At 40.7% G+C, this 21,240-nt stretch overlaps 1 protein-coding gene across 2 annotated transcripts in view; it reads right to left on the bottom strand.

Moving 5' to 3' along the window:
* The window catches only part of iars1 (isoleucyl-tRNA synthetase 1), a 147,308-nt gene that overhangs the window by 112,730 nt on the left and 13,338 nt on the right, over positions 1-21,240 (bottom strand). For both annotated transcript variants that reach the window (XM_034166180.1, XM_034166181.1), the window contains exons 5-8: positions 20,908-20,990; positions 18,538-18,655; positions 15,107-15,254; positions 2,149-2,236 (exon numbers count right to left, since the gene is read on the bottom strand). In XM_034166180.1, coding sequence (XP_034022071.1) covers positions 2,149-2,236; positions 15,107-15,254; positions 18,538-18,655; positions 20,908-20,990 — 437 coding nt within the window. The remainder of the gene's footprint in view (positions 1-2,148; positions 2,237-15,106; positions 15,255-18,537; positions 18,656-20,907; positions 20,991-21,240) is intronic.

Below are 21,240 nucleotides of genomic sequence, written 5' to 3'. Positions count from 1 at the left end.
TCTCACTACTGTTTTGTAAACTTTCCCCTTCACTCTTGCTGACATTCTTCGGTCACAAATCACTCCTGCCACCTTTCTCCACCCACTCCACCCTGCCTGCCCTCTCTTCTTCACCTCTCTACCACACTCTCCATTACTTTGAACAGTTGACCCCAAATATTTAAACTCATCTACTTTCACCACTTCTACTCCTTGTAACTGCACTATTCCACTGGGCTCCCTCTCATTCACACACATGTACTACTGACTTTCATTCCCCTTCTCTCCAAAGCATATCTTCACTTCTCCAGACTAGACTCAACTTGCTCTCTACTCTCACTACAGATCACAATGTCATCTGCAAACATCATAGTCCATGGGGACTCCTGTCTGATCTCATCTGTCAACCTGTCCATCACCACTGCAAACAAGAAAGGACTCAGAGCTGATCCTTGGTGTAATCCCACCTCCACCTTGAATGAGTGTCATTCCGACTGCGCATCTCACCGCTGTCACACTATTCTTGTACATGTCCTGTACTCTGAAAATATTATTGAACAGTTTTAAGTGCAAATACATTAGTGTAATTTCTGGACTATAAGCCACTACTTTTTCACACACTTTGAACACTGCGGCATAAATGGTAAATGGACTACATTTATATAGTGCTTTTCCATCTGCATCAGATGCTCAAAGTGCTTTACGATTATGACTCACATTCACCCCGATGTCAGGGTGCTGCCATACAAGGCGCTCACTACACACCGGGAGCAATAGAGGATTAAAAGCCTTGCCCAAGGGCCCTTAGTGATTTTTCAGTCAGGCGGGGATTTGAACCCATGATCTTCTGGACTCAAGCCCAACACCTTAACCACTAGACCATCACCTCCCCTAAAAATAAACAATGATATAAACAATGATGCGGCTAATTGGTGGATTGTTACAAGCTAAAGGCCCTGTCACACCTTGATGATTTAACCTGCGTATGCTGAACGTATGAAAACACTGGCATGCATCGAATAAATTAATGTAGCTGTCACACCTTGACAACTTAACCAGCATATACTGACAGCCCTGTTTCCAACGAGTGGTTTGGGTCGGTGATGCACGGTATTATTGTTTTGGAACGGCTAAGTCTTTGGTTGCGTGTCCACCGCAGACAGAACCCTTTTGATGGGCAGGTGGAACACTTAAATATTGATGAGCACGGCACTGAGCGCGTGCACGGTGCCGCATGGCGTCTCCACTCCAGAGAGGCAAAACTGAGTATTTTTCACATTTCTTTTTCATTCTTTGTGGATCATGGGATAATTTCATCGCATGCAGACAGAATCCACTGCTACCTGTGGTAACTGAGATGTTAATGAATGAGGGGCTGTGACTCTCAACTTGTGGTGTAACGACTGAGTCCCGGTGGAGGAGGAGGAGGCTCCGCTGACAGCCGAGACTCAAGCCAGCACCCACAGACACCCAACCAACGGATTACACCTGTAAGAGGCCGTGTATCCCGCATCGGCCCAGCCACACCAGGTGCTGCAACTCAACAACCTGATGGACGGCCTCCGGCGCAGAAACCATGACCTGACGGAGCAACTGTAGCTCAAAGTGCTGGTGTCACAGAAGAACTTTTCTTCAGCCAGGACAAGGGATTAAAGTATTTTCAGATGTTTTCCAAAATAAGGCTTCATGTGGGATACGTTGTCATCAGACTGATGATGAATCCCACTAAAACAAACAGGTAAGACTTCAGATTTACTCTATGTGTGAATGGTTTTAATATTTGAGACAGTCTGTTCGCATGAGAACCACAGCTTTCAGTCAATCAATGGACAGCATTAATGGACGTATTTTGACTTATTAGTAAATTCCAAGAAATGTGTGTAAACAACAGCATCGGTTTTAGTGCGCAGGAGGAAGATAGCGTTCATTGACTAGAATGCCGGTCTGGATCATTTGTCAAAATCATGCATAACCAAACCACTGTTGTATTAACAAAAACTGTTGTATTAACAAAAATAAAACTATTAAGTGTGAAACTGCAATCAAATCAACAGCTTTGTAAAGCAGCCTTAAAGACTGAGTATCAACTAGCAGAAATGTCAAAATTTAAAGAGTTTGCCATTTTCAATTTTGCAAGTTTTGGGTAGCTCACAATTCTTGTGTACTGACCTATCGAGTATGGTGTATTCACTCTCCGTCTTAAACAAAGATCCCAGCCTGGCCTCCATCATAATGTAAGTCTTCCCTGTGGTATCATCTGAGAAACAGTGGGGTAAAGGAGAAAAACACAACCGACTATTAGCAGATGAACTTTAAGTGTTTCACATCTTTCCAGCAAAACTGTTGATGGAACACACACACACACGCGGTGCATCCAGAAAGTATTCACAGCGCTATACTTGTTCCACATTTTGTTATATTCTACTCTTATTCCAAAATGGAGTAAGAGTATAATTTTTTCTTATCAAAATTCTACTCACAACACCCCATAATGACATTTCTGCAGAAGTATTAAAAACGAAAAAGTAAGAAATCACGTGTACACAGATATTCACACCCTTTGCTCCATACATTGTTGACGCACCTTTGGCAGCAATTACAGCTGCAGGGCTTCTTGAATATGATTCTTGAATATGATGCCACAAGCTTGGCATGTCTATCTTTGGACAATTTTGCCCATTCCTCATTTTCAACCAGGATGTCTCTGTACATTGCTGCATTGATCTATCCCTCAATCCTGGCTAGTCTCCCAGTTCCTGCTGCTGAAAAACATCCGCAGAGCATGATGCTCTCACCACCATGCTTCACTGTAGGGATGCAACCTGGTTTCCTCCAAACATGACGCGTAGTATTCACACTAAAGAGTTTAATCTTTGCCTCATCAGGCCAGAGAATTTTGTTTTTCATGGTCTGAGAGTCCTTCAGGTGTCTTTTGGCAAACTCCAGGCAGGCTGCCACGTTCCTTTTACTAAGGAGTGGCTTCCGTCTGGCCACTCTACCATACACCTCTCTAAGGCCCTTCTCCCCGATTCCTCAGTTTAGATGGGCGGACAGCTGTAGGAAGAGTCCTGGTGCATGTCAACTTCTTCCATTTATGGATGATGGAGACCACTGTGTTCACCAGGACCCTCAAAGCAGCAGAAAGGTTTCTGTACCCTTCCTCAGTTTTGTGTCTTGAGACAATCCTGTCTTGGAGGTCTACAGACAATTCCTTTGACTTCATGCTTGGTTTGTGTTCTGACATGCACAGTCAACTGTGGGACCTTATATGTAGACAGGTGTGTGCCTTTCCACATCACATCCAATCAACTGAATTTACCCCAGGTGGACTCCAATTAAGCTGTAGAGACATCTCAAGGATGATCAGTGAAACAGGATGCACCCAAGGTCAATTCTGAGCTTCATGGCAATGGCTGTGAATACTTATGTACATGCGATTTTTCTTTTTTTTTTTTTAAACTAATAAATTTGCAAAAATCTAAAAAGAAAGAAGCTTTTTCACATTGTTATTATGGGGCATTTTGAGGAAAAATGAATTATTATTCATTTTTTTTAATTCAACTGAATCATTGAAACTGAATTTCATCCATTTTCAAATAACGCTGTAACAAAACACAAAGTGAAACACTGTCAATCATTTCTAGATGCACTGTGTAATTTTATATATATATATACACATATATATATATATATATACATATATATACATATATATATATATACATATATATACATATATATACATATATATATATACATATATATATACATATACATATATACACATATATATATATACACATATATATATATACACATATATATATATACACATATATATATATACACATATATATATATACACATATATATATATATATATATATATATATACACACACACATACATACACACACACACACACGGTCTGTTAGAAAAGTATCGGGCCTTTTTATTTGCAAAAACCTGATGGATTTGAATCACGTGTGCTTGCATGAGCAAACCTTGAACCTTCGTGCGCTTGCGTGAACTTTTTCACGCCTGTCGATTGCATAATTTTCTGGTAAGGAGCCAGAAAATGTGCAGCGTGCTCGGCGGATTTTCATTTCAAGGAAAAAGATGGAACGACTGGAGCAGCGCTGCATCAAATTTTGCCAGAAACTGAGCGACAGCCAGGTGGAAACCATTCGGATGATTCGGCTTTCGGTGACTTTTCAGTCGTGTGACTATCCGAGAAATTGTGGAAGAGGTGGGCATGTCACAGCATGTCCTGTGAGACTTCAACACGGAGGCGCTTTTGCTCCACTGTTAGCAGCAGCATGAATTTCACAGCCACTCTTTTCATGGCCAAATCTTCTGTCACAGTGGAATGTACCGAAAAAGTGCTGATGTCCACCTCTTCCGCAATTTCTCGGACAGTCACACGACGGTCCCGCATCACCACAGCGTTCACTTTGGAAATGATCTGGTCATTTCAGCATGTTGATGGCTGACTGGAGCGTGGCTCGCTCTCCACTGTTGTGCGGACGTCTTTAAACCGGTTGTACCGCTCCTTAATCTGTGCGATGCCCATAGCATTGTCACAGAAAGCAGTCTGAATCTTCCGAATGGTTTCCACCTGGCTGTCGCCCAATTTCTGGCAAAATTTGATGCAGTCGCGCTGCTCCAGTCATTCCGTCTTTTTCCTTGAAATGAAAATCCGCAGAGCGCACAACACGTGTCCTCACACAAAGGCTGCTTACCAGAAAATGATGCAATCGACAGGCGTGAAAAAGTTCACGCATGCGCATGAAGGTTCAAGGTTTGCTCATACAACCACATGTGATTCAAATCCATCAGATTTTTGGAAAAAAAAGGTCCGATACTTTTCTAACAGACCTCGTGTATGTGTATGTATATTATATATATATATATTTATATTTTCTCTTAAACGCCACCCCTGCCACATTTCTCCATGTCATATGGAGTTGCGTCAGGAAGGGCCTCCGGCATAAAACCTCTGCCAAATCAACATGAAGATCTACCTTGGATCTGCTGTGGACACCGCGATTGAAAACGAGGGAGCAGCTGAGGGAATTTACAGTTTTCTTCATATTTTGATTTGGAATAGAATGTGGAGTGTTCCCAATGCATTTGCATATATGGAATTAAAAGCTATTACTCTTTTGTTATAAACTGCTATTAATTTGAACTTGAATGTATATACACGTATGTAACAACACCATTCCCATCACATTAAATCTATGACTGCTGCAGAACAGATTAAATTTTCAGGCTCCAAACACCTGATGGATGATTATTGTCAGGATTTCTGCCGGAACCTGGTTTTTAACTGTTTGTTTTTACCAGTGTCATGTGTTAGTTTCTCCACCAGATGATGCCCTCAGTTTTGTTTCACACCTGGATCAAATGAGTGACTGATTTCTGATGGACTCTTTAAACCCGGACTTTCTGTTCTTTAACTGCCGGATTCTTCCAAGAGCCAAGCCAGATACTTTTTAGATCTTTCATCCTTGAGATGCAGAGGCGTGCATGTTTTGCTGTCTGTGCCTTGCTTTTCTCATTTTGCCTCGCCAGCTTCCCAGCCTCGTCCATGATCAAGACAGAGACCCGAAGGTCCAAGCTGGACTGTGTGTCTTTATTCTCCATAGTTCCTGGTTCCTGGCTTCCACCTGGTCCTGATCCTTGAACCCTTAGTTGACATTCTCCAAGACTGGCTCGGAATCCTGCAGCACCCGGATTTCCACCGCTACGAGCGGGCTGACTCTCACCTCAGCAGGCCACCTTTATTTCATTGTTTAGTGTTAATAAATCTCCTTTCGTTCATATTCTGTCCTGTTTCTTGCACCCTTGCATTTAAGTCCATCGGCAAGTACCAGTCCAGTCCCGTCTGGACCCCTAACCATAACAGATTATGTTGGTTTGTGTAGCATAATTTCTGGACTGTAAATAACACCAAGGTATGTGTCCCAGGATCTTCCAAACTACCAACAAAAGAAAAAAACATGTTCTATACTCTGATAAATGCAGCTTTATTTTTGGGCTGTTGCCTAAATACAGGACACTAACACAGACCCAAATTGTATGAAGAAAAAAAAAAAATCTAAGGTGCAAGTCTATTCTTTAAACTCAGATTCATTAGTTGAACTCCAATATGTTGTGACAGACAGCGACACTTTTTCAGTGTTGAAATATTTATGGGCCGATGTAGGTGGCAGAGGGTGTACAATAAAGTTCTGTTTTGAGGAAGAGAACATTACTAAGTCAATGATCCCAACCCCACCCTAGAAATTTATACAGGATGAAACAATACCTAATCCATGTGCTACATTATATATATTTTTTTCAGGTGCACCGGACATCTTTTTGTACTAAATACATTATATGCTTTTATACTGTTATACCTCGTACTTTTATACCTTATCTACTTGAGAACTACCAAGTACCCAAACCTTGCGTGTGAGTACAAATGGCAAATTAAGCATCTATCTATCTATTGTCAAAATTGTGAAAATCCATGTGTTGACTAGCTATATAACCACTGAGTCTTCCAAAAAGATTTGTCAACTACAGAGTCAAAATTAGGTAAGGTCTCCAAAATCTACCTACAACCTCTTTAATAAATCTGTTCATCTGAGTGTCAGCCCCGCGACAGACTTGTGGTCTCTCCAGGTTGTACCCTGCCTCTTGCCCAATGACCACTGGGATAGGCTCCATCCCCCACCAGTGTACCCCTGAACAGCTGTAAGCGAATTTGGACAATGGATGGACTCTTTAATAGCTACTGAGCTACATAAATGTGACAGAGACTGAAACATTGCCACTTCGTGTTGAAAAACCGCCGGGCATTCTGGGGAAGAAAATCCTGCAGGAAAACCGGCCAAATGGGGTGTTAAAGAAAGATGAAAGAGGAGAGTCTGAAGAACACCAGGGAGAACAGTTGTAAAGGAGCCAAATAGCAAATGACCCAAGACAGTGAGGCACAACACAAGAGAGAAAGAGACAGCATCAATAAAATATGTTTCTTCCCCTCAGTGCTGTGACAAATGAGTGCATGGCTCAGACCTGCTGCTCACAGCCCTCAACTCAGCAACAGTGAGAGAGAGGGAGCAAGCGATGAGCAAAAAGGTGAGAAAAAAAAAACAATGTGATTGAGTAAGAAAGGGTATTTTGAAAATGGGGGGGTGGGGGGTGAGTATGATGACGGGGCAATAGACAAGAATGGTACTGATGTAAAAAAAAAAAAAAAAAAAAAAAAAAAAAAAAGAGAGAGAGAAACTGAGCTAATACAAAACATTCATTGGTATTCTGAGGCGGTCATCCTTGCAGCAAAGCACAGGCTGTGCAGTGAGGATGAAATGCTAAGAAACTGACTGTTGCAACAGTGCCCCCTGCTGTTCCAGCCAGGTTACAACAAACCCACAAGAATCTAGGTCATTAAAAATAAAGGCACCAGGTTATCACAGGGAACACCAAAGCTACAGCAGGAGGGCAACAATAACCACAGACCATCTACAGTGCATCCGGACAGTATTCGCAGCGCCTCACTTTTTCCACGTTCTGTTATGATGCAGCCTTATTCCAAAATGGAGTAAATTCAATTTTCCCCCTCAAAATTCTACTTACAACCCCAATTCCAATGAAGTTGGGATGTTGTGTAAAATGTAAATAAAAACAGAATACCATTTGCAAATCCTCTTCAACCTATATTCAATTGAAAACACCACAAAGACAAGATATTTAATGTTCCAACTGCTAAACCTTAATGTTTTGAAATGGATGCCTTCAACACGTTTCATAAAAGCTGGGACAGTGGTATATTTACCACTGTGTTACATCACCTTTCCTTCTAGCAACACTCAATAAGCCTTTGGGAACTGAGGACACTAATTGTTGAAGCTCTGTAGGTGGAATTCTTTCCCATTCTTGCTTGCTGTACGACTTGAGTTGTTCAACAGTCCGGGGTCTCCGTTTTCGTATTTTGTGCTTCATAATGCGCCACACATTTTCAGTGGGCGACAGGTCTGGACTGCAGGCAGGCCAGTCTAGTACCCGCACTGTTTTACTACGAAGCCTCACTGTTGTAACACGTGCAGAATGTGGCTTGGCATTGCCTTGCTGAAATAAGCAGGGACGTCCCTGAAAAAAATGTTGCTTGGATGGCAGCATGTGTTGCTCCAAAACCTGGATGTACCTTTCAGCACTGATGGTGCCATCACAGATGTGCAAGTTGCCCATGTCATGGGCACAAACACACCCCCATACCATCACAGATGCTGGCTTTTCAACTTTGCGCTGTTAACAATCTAGATGGTCTTTTTCCTCTTTTGTCTGGAGGACATGATGTTCGTGATTTCCAAAAACAATTTGAAATGTGGACTCATCAGACTATGGCACACTTTTCCACTTTGCGTCTGTCCATTTCAAATGAGCTCGGGCCCACAGAAGGCGGTGATGTTTCTGGATGTTGTTGATGTATGGCCTTCGCTTTGCATGGCTGAGTTTTAATTTACACTTGTAGGTGTAGCCACGAACTGTGTTAACTGACAATGGTTTTCTGAAGTGTTCCTGAGCCCATGCGGTCAGATCCTTTACACAATGATGTTGGTTTGTAATGCATTGCCACATGAGGGATCGAAGGTCACTGGCATTCAATGTTGGTTTTCGGCATTGCCGCTTACGTGTAGAAAGTTCTCCAGATTCTTTGAATTTTCTGATAATATTATGGACTGTAGATGATGGAATCCCTATATTCCTTGCAACTGAATATTGAGAAACATTGTTCTTAAACTGTTGGACTATTTTTTCACGCAGTTGTTCACAAAGTGGTGATTCTCGCCCCATCTTTGCTTGTGAATGGCTGAACCTCTTCGGGATGCTATTCGTATACCCAATCATGACACTCACCTGTTTCCAATTAGGTGGTCTTTGAGCATTCATTAACTTTCCCAGTCTTTTGTTGCCCCGTCCCAACTTTTTTGAAATGTGTTGCAGGCATCCATTTCAAAATGAGCAAATATCTGCACAAAAACAAAGTCTGTCAGTTTGAACATTAAATATCTTGTCTTTGTGGTGTATTCAATTGAATATAGGTTGAAGAGGATTTTCAAATCGTATTGTTTTTATTTACATTTTACACAATGTTCCAATGTCATTGGAATTGGGGTTGTAGAACAGCCCATAATGACAATATTGAAGAAAAAAAAAAGAAGTAATTTTTGCAAGTTTATTAAAAATAAAAAACTAAGATTACGTGTACTTTAGTATTCACACCCTTTGCTCAATACTTTGTTGGTGCACCTTTGGCAGCAATTACAGCCTCACGTCTTCTCAAATGCAATGTCACAAGCTTGGCGTACCTATCTGTGGGCAGTTTTCCCCTCCCTCTTTGCAGCACTGTTAAGCTTCATCAAGTTGGATGGGGAACATCGGTGCACAGCCATTTTCAGATCCCTCCAGACATGTTCAATTGGATTCAGGTCTGGTCTCTGGCTGGGCCACTCAAGGACATTCATAGGGTTGTCCTGAAGTCTCTCCTTCAAGACTGGCTCGGAATCCTGCAGCACCGTATTTCCCAGTCCCTTCCACAGATTTTAGAAGTGTATTTAATACTGTAATCCCTCATAAACTGGTCCATAAACTCACCAACCTCGGACTCTCCACCTCACTCTGTTCATAGATACTGATTTCCTGACCAACAGACCTCAGAATGTCAGGATGGGGAAACATAACCATGAACACAGACACACCGCAGGGGTGTGTGCTCAGTCCAGCACTCTTCACTCTCTTCACCCAAGACTGTGTCCCCACTCACTCCTCCACCACCCTGATAAAGTTTGCCAACGACACAATGATAGGCCTTATCAGGGACAACAACTAGATCTGGTACAGGGAGGTGGTCAAACACCTGAGAGTGGTGTGCAGACAGCAACCTCAATACCACCAAAACCAAGGAGGTCATCATGGACTTCCGTAGGACCAGGAGAGTCTCACAGCCCCCACTACACATCAGCAGAGAAGAGGTGGAAAGGGTGGACTCAATGAGGTTCCTTGGCACCCCCATCACCAAGGACATGACATGGATATTACACACCCACAACCTTTTGAAAAAAGCCCAGCAGAGGATGTTCTTCCTGAGTAAGCTGAAGCAGGCTGGTCTGACTCCACAGCTGCTCAGGAACTTCTACAGAAGCATCACCGAGAGCATTCTCTGCCAGGGCTGCACAGTGTGGCCCAGCAGCTGCACGGCAGAGGACAGAAAGGCTCTGTCCAAAGTGGTGAAGACAGCAGAGAGGATTGTAGGAGCTGAGCTGAGACTCTGTGTAGGCTCAGTGCTTAATAATTTAATTTAATAATAATAATAATTAATGATTTATTAAGCAGCTGTTTTTCGCAAGAAGGTCTTGCGGTCCTGTGAAGTAGTCTGTTGTTTTAAAAGCTGCTGTTGTGTTGTTTTTTGTGTATAGATGTTTGGAAAGTGTCACCAGAATTTCATTGCAGAAATACAATGACAATAAATATCTATTCTATTCAAAATACATCTCCACAGCATGATGCTGCCACCACCTGCTTCACTGTAGGGATGGTGCCTGGTTTCCTCCAAACATGACGCCTGACATCCAGGAGTTCAATCTTTGTCTCATCAGAACAGAGAATTTTGTTTCTCATCGTCTGAGAGTCCTTCAGGTGCCTTTTGGCAAACTCCAGGCGGGCTGCCACGTGCCTTTTACTAAAGGCCTGGTCACATGGAACTTAAAGGACAATGAAGCCCAAATGAAACAAGAAATCTGGACTTACGTTAACTTTCAGTTAAACCATTGTCCAGCTTCGTTCCTATAGTTGGTGCTTTGTCAGAATTTTCAAACTGTTGAAAAATGTGAACAAATCCTGATGACAGCTTCAATTCGTCCGTATTCCATTTTGCTTTCTGTGTTGGCGGTTCCTCATTGTCTGCGTAGTTCCCGTACCATCAGTGTTCTGTTTGATTGTCGTCCAACCTCCAGCCCCCTTCTCTCTCCAGCCTCTCAACGTCTCTGGCTCCGACGCGCATGTGCGCACACACGTTGTCATAACAATGCAGCTGCTGCGAGTCTGTGCTCGCTGCAGCTATGATCACACGCTGGCGCTTCACTTTGATTTTGTTTTAAAGCGTCAAAGTCACCGTTCTCTTCGTTTTTCTTTTGTTAGTTTCGTTTTTTTATGCGCTCTGCACTCGCAGGCTTTTTGGTGATGGGAAAAGTCCAGGCTCAGTTCGTCCACTTTTTCTCGACAATTTGTAGCTTTGTGACTTTTTTCCCTTCGTTCAGCAAACGCCATGTGCCGTGTGACCTGGGCTTAAGGAGTGGCTTCTGCCTGGCCACTCTACCATACAGGCCTGATTGATGGATTTTAGGCACATCTGGGGAAAAAATAAAGTTAGTGCTTGTTGTTACTGCATCGCTGTCGTGTGTTTAGTTTAACCACAGTGACGACACTCAGAGACTCAGAGCAGACTTTGACAGAAAAGAAAAGTTTATAAATGTTGGTAAAGCTCTGCTCTTTGCTCGCTGTGTGCTGAGAGACACTCAAACACACTGCCCCTCTCCTCCTGCAGTCAGGACACGACTCACTACCAGGAGGGAAAAACACACACAACAGAGACGTGAGTCTAAAAATTGTTTTTTCAAAATGGTTAAATTTTATATCTTGCATCCAACCTTGATTCTGCATCAGGACGGCATCAGTGAGTATGCTGCTTTTTGGCAGCCCAACTGATGGAAATCTGTCGAAGTGACCATACTCAGAGATATGTAATGCTTTAAATGAGCTCATTTAGATGACCTGCTATGCATCAGTACATATTTGACTGCTGCTTGTGTGGAACAGCTGGTTGGATGTAGACTAAAAATAAAAAAAATTGTCAACTAACACAGTCAAAGGGTGGGTAATGCAAAAAAAAAAAAAAAAATACTGCAGACAAAAATACCTTCCTTTGGGTATAATTTCCTAAGAGATCATTTCACCTATGCTAATTTGTTCTGAATTTTAATACCCACAAGGGATATGAGATATTCAGTCAGAATAGGCTTGAGCCCGTAGGCAGCATAAAAAAAGTCTGTAATTTATGAGGCCCAAAACACAACTGTGTGTGTGTGTGTGCAGAGAGTAAGCAGATATTTACTTCTCCTTCGAAATTTACAAAGAGACCTTTTGTAGAAGAAGCTCAAGTACATCAATAAAACAACAGTGCTGATTGTACAACAATGTAAAAGTAACAGTCACGACAACCATCATAGATTGTAATCCCTCACCCCTGCCCTGGCTTCCCAAATGTGAAGGCAGAAAGTCCTTCTACTGTGGTGAGATGACATTGTCAACTACCACATCATTTCACTACTGACCCATCACAGCTCTTCCAGGCTAAAATTAAGCAACAGTGTGTCCAAGTAAAATGAAATGGTAGGAACACTGAAGACATGGCACTATGCATGCGCCCGTGTGTGTGTGTGTATACACACAGAGTTTGTCACATACCATAAACATAACTAGGATTTGTTTATTTTTTCATTGATTACATGGACTTGTGGAGCTACCCACTGCAAGTGTTGGAGTTAAAAGTAAAGCATCACAGAAGAGTGTATCTTTTAACTGTCATTTTCTAAAAAAAAAAAAAAAAAATTTCATTCGTACTTTAGACAAGTCTTTCATTATTCAAAAAAGTGACACATTTTGTTAAACGTTTTACTGACCGTGGTGTTTTCCTTTAAATTCTGACCAAACTGACGGGGATATTGGGGGGGGGGGTGTTCATGCTAGTTTGCAAGTTACACGTTATCTGCCTCATCAGCAAGATTACAGAGTATTTATTTACAGAATATTGTAGCTCACTCACTACTTCTTGATGAAGTTCATTTCAGAACTACATTACCTTGAAGTGAGCAAAAAAAAGCACTGGGTTTAAAAGCATAATGTTAATTTCACTCTTACAGTCACTCTTTAAAAGCATGCTTTGCACACCAGATGGTTTTTCCATCTTTAATCTGTGGTTGTCTCCCACTCTTTTCATGGTTTTAAACTTTTTTTGATAATCTTTTTTGCAGTCCTTTGACGATGATGCACAAGTTTTAGCTAAAACCACCCCTCCGTGGGGAGGGGTGGTGTCAGGGGTGCGTTCTGGCACCGTCTGGCCACTCCCCTATTGGTTTGCTGTGCTGCCCGGTGGCTCTGGGGGCTGCCTTTCCTGGCCCCTGTGCCCTTCCGCTGCCCCTTTTCTCCTGGTTCCCCTGGGGCCCTGCGTTCTGGACCCACGTCCGTCGGTGCTCGCGGCCGGCCGTGTGGCTTCTGACGTGCCGGAGTGGTCCATGTCATATGGTAAGGTTCTGTACTCTTGTCTTGGCCCAACACAGCAGCCACATCTGGGTCTCTGTGTGTGGATGGTTGCGTGTTTGAGGCCGTCACCACAATTCGGTTTTTGGGTGCTCTTAAGGGGATTAACACTATGGTGTTCTAGATTAGGGTATGGATGCTCACTAATTAGACAACAGACTGTTGCTGTCACTGTTTGTTAATGTGTGGTTGTTTGTCATGGTATGCTGTATGGTTGGGGCCCCGTCTCCTCGGTGTCTCACGTCACAGGTATTGTTTTCACCACTTGTCTGTCTTTGTGCTGTTTTGGTGGTCTGCCCTTCCTGATAGAAGTTGTCCGTTGGCTTTGAGTAGGATGTTATAGGCTGATCGGGAAGGGCAGATGGGGGTCACACACACACACACCACATTCACTCATGCACTACATACCTTCTGTCTTGCAAGAATAAACTGCATATATGGGTATTAATGTTCATAAATGGTTCTGCCAGTGTGGCATTTACCATTACTAAGCGAGGTCTGTTAGAAAAGTATCAGACCTTTTTATTTTTTGCAAAAACCTGATGGATTTGAATCACGTGTGCCTGCATGAGCAAACCTTGAACCTTCGTGCGCATGCGTGAACTTTTTCACGCCTGTCGATTGCATCATTTTCTGGTAAGCAGCCTTTGTGTGAGGACGTGCAGCGCACTCGGCAGATCGCATCAAATTTTGCCAGAACCTGGGCGACAGCCAGGTGGAAACCATTCAGATGATTCAGACGGCTTTCGGTGATGATCCTATGGGCATCACACAGATTAAGGAGCGGTACAACCGGTTTAAAGACGTCCGCACAACAGTGGAGAGCGAGCCACGCTCCGGTCGGCCATCAACATGCAGAAATGTCCAGATCATTCCAAAGTGAACGCTGTGGTGATGCATGACCGTTGTGTGTGACTGTCCGAGAAATTGCGGAAGAGGTGGACATCAGCACTTTTTCAGTACATTCCACTGTGACAGAAGATTTGGCCATGAAAAGAGTGGCTGTGAAATTCATGCTGCTGCTAACGGCAGAGCAAAAGCGCCTCCGCGTTGAAGTCTCACAGGACATGCTGTGACATGCCCACCTCTTCCACAATTTCTCAGATAGTCACACGACTGAAAAGTCACCGAAAGCCGTCTGAATCATCCGAATGGTTTCCACCTGGCTGTCGCCCAGTTTCTAGCAAAATTTGATGTGGCGCTGCTCCAGTCGTTCTGTTTTTTTCCTTGTAATGAAAATCCGCCGAGCGCGCTCCACATGTCCTCACAGAAAGGCTGCTTACCAGAAAATGATGCAATCGACAGGCGTGAAAAAGTTCATGCATGCGCACAAAGGTTCAAGGTTTTCTCATGCAAGCACGTGTGATTCAAATCCATCAGGTTTTTGAAAAAAATAAAAAGATCCGATACTTTTCTAACAGACTTCGTATATGCAGACGGGAAGAAAAAAAAAAAGAAAAAAAAAAAAGAAATTGTATTTGCCATTGCATAGTTACAATTACCAAGTCAGTTGTGCCCACTACTAAAACAAAGACAGACCAAAACTATACAATTAAAACAAAAAAATTAAATAAATAAATAGGAGGATTTCAAATAATCTTCCCCACAAATGAACAAGAACCAAGTAGGACGTAGATTCTACTGTATCTATCAAAAGCAAGTAGTTAGAAGAGGATTATCCTGGTCAAAACATTAGTGGCTGTCTACATGGACAGATGTGGGCAAAGTAAGATTTTTCCAGAGTTAAAGTAATGTCACTCACCTTTGACCTTGACATACAATAACTCTGGGTTGACACAGAGAGCCATGTTACTTGGCAGTGTCCATGGTGTGGTTGTCCAGGCAATGAAAGCTATATTCTCATCTTCAATCAATGGAAAGTTAACAATCACAGATGGGTCTTGAACATCCTGCAGATTAAAAACAAAAAAACACAGGACTGTCATTAGCTCAATTTCTTATTGATGACTTTTTAAAAGTAAATAGTTTGTGTTTGTTTTTATTGACAAACTGTTCTGGTCGACATTTGGTCTTAATGCAATGACTGGTTGAACTTATTACAGGCCTGACACAGGCAACAGATTTGTTTTTTTCTTGTTATGGGCCTTTCACACTGAACACGTCAGGCCGATGAGTCAAAGCTTTCCAATGCGTCGGATGCGTTTCTAACGCGTCGTGACTTCAGACGCTTCGCTTCTGAAGCGGCAAGGGGGCGGAGATTGATACGTCACACTCTGGCTGTTTCCACAACCTAAAAAAAGTTCAGCGATCGCCATCTTGAATTTGCGTCGCCTGAACCAAAAAAGCTTTAAAAAACAGCAGAACGATTCTCCCATCACACTGCTGGGAGAAGCTTTTTTTCAGCTACTTTTCGGAGTGACGCCAACCGAGGGAGGACTGACGACTTGGTGGGATATCGATGGAACCATGACAGTGCGCCGATCCGCAAGGAGAAGCCGGAATTCAGGCATCATCCCTGGGCAGACCGAGGCAGGCAGCCGGGGGGCTGGAGCAAACCCACTCAGTCCGAAATCTCCCACTTTTTGGATATATGTGAAGTCCCAGTTTGCCCAACGGAGTTTAGTTCTGCAGCTTTATCGAGGTGAGAATAATATAAAAGTAAAACATGACGTTTACTGCACTGCTGTGAAGGTTTAATGATCGGCTAACGTTAGCGTAGCCTTTTAGCACAGTTTATATGAATGAATGCTTTAATTTGTAAACGGTTCAGTCTTTTTTATTTTTACCAAATAAAGCTACAGCTTTTTTTGGAGACTGCAAAAGCTCAACTTTAAAAGCTCAACTTTAAATAACCTTTTTTCGGGCGTTTTTTTTTTTTTTACATCGTTTCTTCCATTTTTTTTTCTTTATATATATATATATATATATATATATATATATATATATATATATATATATATATATATATATATATATATATATATATATATATATAAACTGTTGAGTGTTTCTTTATATTTTAAGACATATTTTTTATTTGTCCCAATCAGGAACATTTGCTGTGCAGACAACCTAAATACAGATGCGAAGTCCAGTCGACCACCACCAGAACACCACCAGAGTTCAAAGCTGCAGAAGAGACCTTCATCTTGTCCTGAGAATCCAGCATAACATCACCTGCTTCTAAATAAAAGGCTCTTTCACCAGCAACTATTTTATTAATTTTTAAAAGCGGTTTCATTTTATATTTTAACAATAAATGAATGGATCATTAAAGATGTCCACGAAATCAAAGTCAAAAGACATTTACACAGGTAAAAGCTCTCGACTTATTATGCTCAAATTCATATTTTAGAAATGAGTCTGTCCTGATAACATTAAAGGCAATTAAATATTTTGACGTAATTATAACTTGAAATTACTATAAAAAAAAATTCATCATGAGGTTTATGTCACAGAAATCCTACTTTACAATCACACTCCAGTCATTGTTATATTATTTGCTGTGGCATTTATAATAAACATTTGTATTTATTTACAGTGTCTGTTTTTCTGGTTGAAATGAGATATAAATAATCTACCAGACTTAATAAAAAAAGTACAAGTTTCCGTGTTATTTTATATGTCTAAAAATAAATGGCCAAGGCTCATGTTAAACAAGAAATTATCTAATCTGAAATAACAGGTGGTTTTAATTTACAGATGAAAGTTGAGGTAAAAAAAAAAAAAAAAAAAAAAAAAAAAAAAAACACATTTCCAAGGATTTTTCTTCAGAAAACTGCTCTATAAATGAGCAGTCCTGTCACACGTTTCTGTACCAATCTGTTTTGTTGAGATCAGTGGTTTCTGCCACTAGTCTTCCGTGTTTTGGCCTGACGCAACTACGTCACAGCTCAGTGTCGAACGTTGGACTGGGTTGAACTTTGACTGCATCAGCTTGCTGACAAGTGGCAATGCGCGCTCCCGTCAGATGCATCACTTTTGATGCTACACTTCTGACGCCTCTAAAAAGCAAAGCGATTTTTGACGCATTTGACGCTTCCGACGTGTTCGGTGTAGTGATGGGATGAACGACAGTGGTGCGTCAACACTGTGCCGAGCACACAAGAGTGAAACCCCGTATTGGTGCGTGTATCGCTTTAAGACAAAATCTTGTGACCGATACAGAAACTGTCGTTCAACTGCGCCGTGCCAAATTGTGTTTATAAGGAAACAAACTGTATCGGCATGTTGCGGATTTGTTGGATGGAGTTTTGCTGGTGGATTTTTGCTTGCCCTCACCTTGTTCCACTGACTTCATGGACTGTTCAAAGATGTTTCCCCAGTCTGGAATAATTTTGATCTTCTGACACCAAATAAGATTACATATGTTTGTACTCCTTTACAATACTGGAAGAATAACCAGAAAACATATCCACACCTTTATCAACTCGCACTGAAATGTTTATGCTCACCATCTTCATCTGTACCCTGTGAAAGAGTTTTTTTCTAAGGCAGGGGAACTGGTGTGTAAGAGGAGAAATCGCCTTGGAGCAATGACACTTCAGAAACCTTTGTTCCTCAATAAAAATGCATAAATGAATCTACTTTTAGTCTTTTATTTCATATGCTTTAACACTTAAGTTAACAAATTTCCATACATAAGTTACAAATTTTAACTCTGACTTTTATTACAGACAAATTTGCTATATTTTACAAACCAACTCAGTTTAGCATTTACACAAACAGGGTTTTAAGCAAATTTTAAACTCTTCTCATGAACGGTTTAACTCGACACACAAATTGAGCACATAAAATGATGCAATGATGAGATCATATTTTAAATACTGGCGATTAACTATTTCACAGGCTGATGCTGCGTTTGCAGCATGTTAGCTTTTCCATCTTATTTTCATTTTATTTACCTGCAATGATTTTATAACTACTGCAGGGGTCACTATTGAGCAACCAACACTGTCAATACAGTGTCGACACAGTTTGTGTAGTGTGTCAATACACTCCTTGAGGTATCATCATCCCATCACTAGTTCGGCGTGAAAGGCCCATAAGTGTTAGAGCATTATATTTTTGGACTGGTGTGGGGAGGTAAAGAACATTTCAAAAGCTTACCAAAAATGCTTTAAATATTTTGGGGTACTATACCTTTTAACAATCATACCTTTTTCATTACAGAAAAAAAATTATGAATATTACAAAACTGCATGAAGCTCTTAAAGGGGGGTATGTGCAAACCTTGTAGTTCTGGTTGGCCTCGAAGTTGGAAAGTGGGGTGTTACAGGCAGTGGAGAAAGGCATTACTTTGACACCTCGGTACACTAGACCCTTGTCATACAGCTGCTTGAACACCCACCTGAATAAATAAAAGACAAGAAGACTAAACAGATTGTAAACATGCTAATGACGTAAATCAGCCTGATTCTGTGGGTATATGAAAAGGTACTGGAATGACAAATTTGAGTTTAATGGTAATATACTACATCTAGATATGGTTAACATAAGCATACCATCTTCTGTACCAAACTGCAACTGACAAGGTTGAAACTTTAAGTTAGATTTTTCTGACATCAGTGTGAAAAAAAAATATTGTGGAATAAATAAATGCCCTATATGCAGTATCTTGTGATTTCCTTGTCGAAAAAAAATGGTGTAGTTTCAGAAAACATAAAAAATACTGTATAGCCAGCCCTGATTTGACTATTTGCATGATTTTTTTTTTTACCAAAAATAGGTGAAAATGACCAATTTTGGGTGACAAAATATTTTGAACACCCACAATAATCCTGTCGCAGCTTAGAAATTAGTGATAAACTTGCTTACTATTAACCTTAGAATAAGAAGTTATGTTGTGTTCGTTTGAATAAGTATCAGTTTCAGTGACTGCAGCAAGTAATGATGTCATACCAGCCAGTTTCATCAAGAGATATCATGTGACCTTTTATTTTTGGAAATTCTGAGCTTCTATGTTGGGTTACTATAATGATAAGCCTGCATGTATTGCACATCAATCTCTTTGTATTTTTGTTTGGAATAAGGTAATACCCAACACATAAATTTATTCTACATTAGATAAGTAAAATTTACGCTTTTACCAAGCCTACCCCTATCAAATTTCTGTTTGTGAAAAAAAAATAGATACTGTTCAATCAATTTTGAATGTAGACTTGCCAAACTTGAATCAATTATACCCATTCGTATGGGCTACAAACAGTTTACATTATTTAGGCCTAAAACCTTTTCTAAAATAAGAATTTTTTTTAACAAAAAAAAATTCATATTAGTTTTTACTCATTTTTCATGTTGTCACAGCCATTGCATGATCAAGCCAATCTGACTTGACAGATCATCTAATAAAAAGCTGCTTCTACATGTTATAATTAAGTAAGTACAACTGTTACATTTGGTATTAAAAAAAAAAAACTTAAAGAATTTTCTTCTACTTTTCAGACTGACTGAAGAGAAGATGCAGAGACGAAAGCCATCCAGGGGTGGAGGAGGGCCTACCAGAGAGTATTCAATGCTTTCTGATGAAGAGAAGAAAGCATATCACACCCACGCTACTCAAGTTCATAGAGGTAAACAAGGTGAACCTAAAGGACTTGCTTCTGCTGATGCAGATGAACCATCACCAAAACCCAGAGGTCGCCACCCTCTCCTCAATGAACCCATGACACCCAACACTTTACAAAGAAGAAAGAGAGACATAATGGCATCTAAGAGACATAAGGAGTCTGTCTATGTAGTAAGTAAAAGGCTGCCAAAGTGAGGTGGGAGCTAGAACAAACTGGAGCTAATGAACAAAAAGGTTCAGATGAAGGACCATCTTACAGCAAATCTCCAACAAGTTTGGCTACAAAAGTTATAACATCCCGACAGCTGTTCAGAGTGAACGCACAACTTATTGGGCTGTTTCCAAGCATTTAGGGCTGCAGCTATCGATTATTTTAGCAACTGAGTGTTCTATCAATTATTCTGGCGATTAATCGAGTAATCAGAAAAAAAGTACTTTTAAGTTTTTAAACATCAATAGTCCAGGGCTCTCCCTAAGCAATGGCACAATGTCCCTGCACCAAAATCTTAGTAAATCAGAAACAACACGCATATCCAAGATGTGTAAAAAAAAAAAAGGCGTGCTGGATCAAAAAGAGGCATATCAAAGCAAAAATCCGCACAACCTGAGCGCTCCCATGCAAAAAGCTTTATTTGAACACAAATAGCCAAATAGCTGTGCCAAAATCTTGACATTTTGCTGAAATGGCGATGGGATGTGGTTTCTGTTTTATTTTTTCCCCAACTTGTAAAATTTAATAAATCTGTAGGTGAGGTTCAAGTTTTTCCTCTTCTAAACCTTTTGTCAATGAAAGGCTTCTGGTGTGGAAATTAGCATAAATGATTTCCTTTTCAGATTCCCAAGAAAATTTGATCTGATATGATTGATTTATATGTTTTCAGTCCAGATAACAAAAGTTTTTTGTTTTTTTTTAACCCTAAATGTCACTAAAATGTAACTCAGTCCTCAAACCTTGTCAACCTGAGAATGGATAACCTGGTTTCTTATAATAAGACAGAAATAAAATGTAAAAAATTTAAATCTGAAATAAATACCAGATAGTCTCCATGAACCACGGGTAGAGTGTCTTGTAGTCATTGTTGAAGTCAATCCACCTACCCATCCTTTTCACTGAAGCCTGCATACAAATACATGAAAAATAATATGAAAATCATGCTATTTTAGGGTAACTTGACATATTAGTAATAATAATTTTCTAAATGCATATGATGTGTGATGTGCATACGGTTCAACCACTTTATGTCGCAGTTAAAGTTTAAAATAATGATTTAAAACAGAACTTGAAGAAAACATTGCAAAAAATATGTACCATAAATAAGTTGGCCTTCATGAGTAACATCATTTAATTTTTTATGCTACATTCATAC

Source organism: Thalassophryne amazonica, chromosome 3, assembly GCF_902500255.1.
Source record: "Thalassophryne amazonica chromosome 3, fThaAma1.1, whole genome shotgun sequence".
NCBI lineage: Eukaryota > Metazoa > Chordata > Actinopteri > Batrachoidiformes > Batrachoididae > Thalassophryne > Thalassophryne amazonica.
This window is presented reverse-complemented; position numbering and strand designations above follow the sequence as displayed.